Raw genomic sequence first — 740 nt, 5'->3', positions numbered from 1 at the left:
AGAGTGAAAATATTTCAATGCCGTCATATACAACTATCTTTTTACAATCTATTAAAGCAACTTTCATAATAATTGAAGATATTTTAAGCTTTTCACACGTGTTTTTGTAATGTGAGGGTATGCTACACCCCAAGAATCCAGCAATGTATTTTTCAAATTTACGATGTTCTATTGACCGAACAAAAATATCTGCAGTATTGCATTTCTTTTCAAAATATGTGTTACTGTTTCAAAAGCGAAGTCACAAAGCTTCAGACTATAAAAATAAAAATTGACAAACTGCATCGAAAACAAAACCGCCTGGGGTGTTCTACACCCCAACAATTCATCAAAGGGTTAATTTAGAGTAAATTTAAAATATATAAACATTGGAGGTAAATTTAAACAAAAAGCTTCATTGATCAAATTTAAAACAAAAAAACGTTTAAAGTACATTAAACTCTAGCTATATATAAGCAGCGATTAACGGGATTTGCGATCAGTTTTGCCTTTTTTGACGAACAGGACGCTCCTCTGACGTCAAGTAAGTGAACAATTTAGAGGGTAAAATTTTGTAATTTTCGTTCTCTTTCAGAATGCTTGATTCTCGAATGTTCAATTGCGAGTTCGTAAAACGGTTTCAGTATGTGATTAGGATGGCAGCAGTGATCCAATGGATCGCGATGGTGGTCGCCATTTTCTACTTAATTTTGCTGTACAGAAAGGCGAAAATACCGATTGGAGACGTCGTAGGGAAATAC

At 33.9% G+C, this 740-nt stretch overlaps 1 protein-coding gene across 1 annotated transcript; it reads left to right on the top strand.

Moving 5' to 3' along the window:
* Nucleotides 1-575: 575 nt before the first annotated feature.
* Nucleotides 576-728, top strand: Tsp_15460 (hypothetical protein; the record flags this gene model as incomplete). The annotated part of the gene is made up of 1 exon (XM_003367858.1): nt 576-728. A coding segment is annotated over exon 1 (153 nt), but the record flags the coding sequence as incomplete, so codon positions are not given.
* Between the last annotated feature and the right edge of the window lie 12 nt (nt 729-740).

The sequence above is a fragment of the Trichinella spiralis genome (genome assembly GCF_000181795.1).
Source record: "Trichinella spiralis strain ISS 195 chromosome Unknown Scfld3566, whole genome shotgun sequence".
NCBI lineage: Eukaryota > Metazoa > Nematoda > Enoplea > Trichinellida > Trichinellidae > Trichinella > Trichinella spiralis.
The sequence above is the reverse complement of the archived record's forward strand: the minus strand, read 5'-3'. Positions and strand labels throughout refer to the sequence as shown.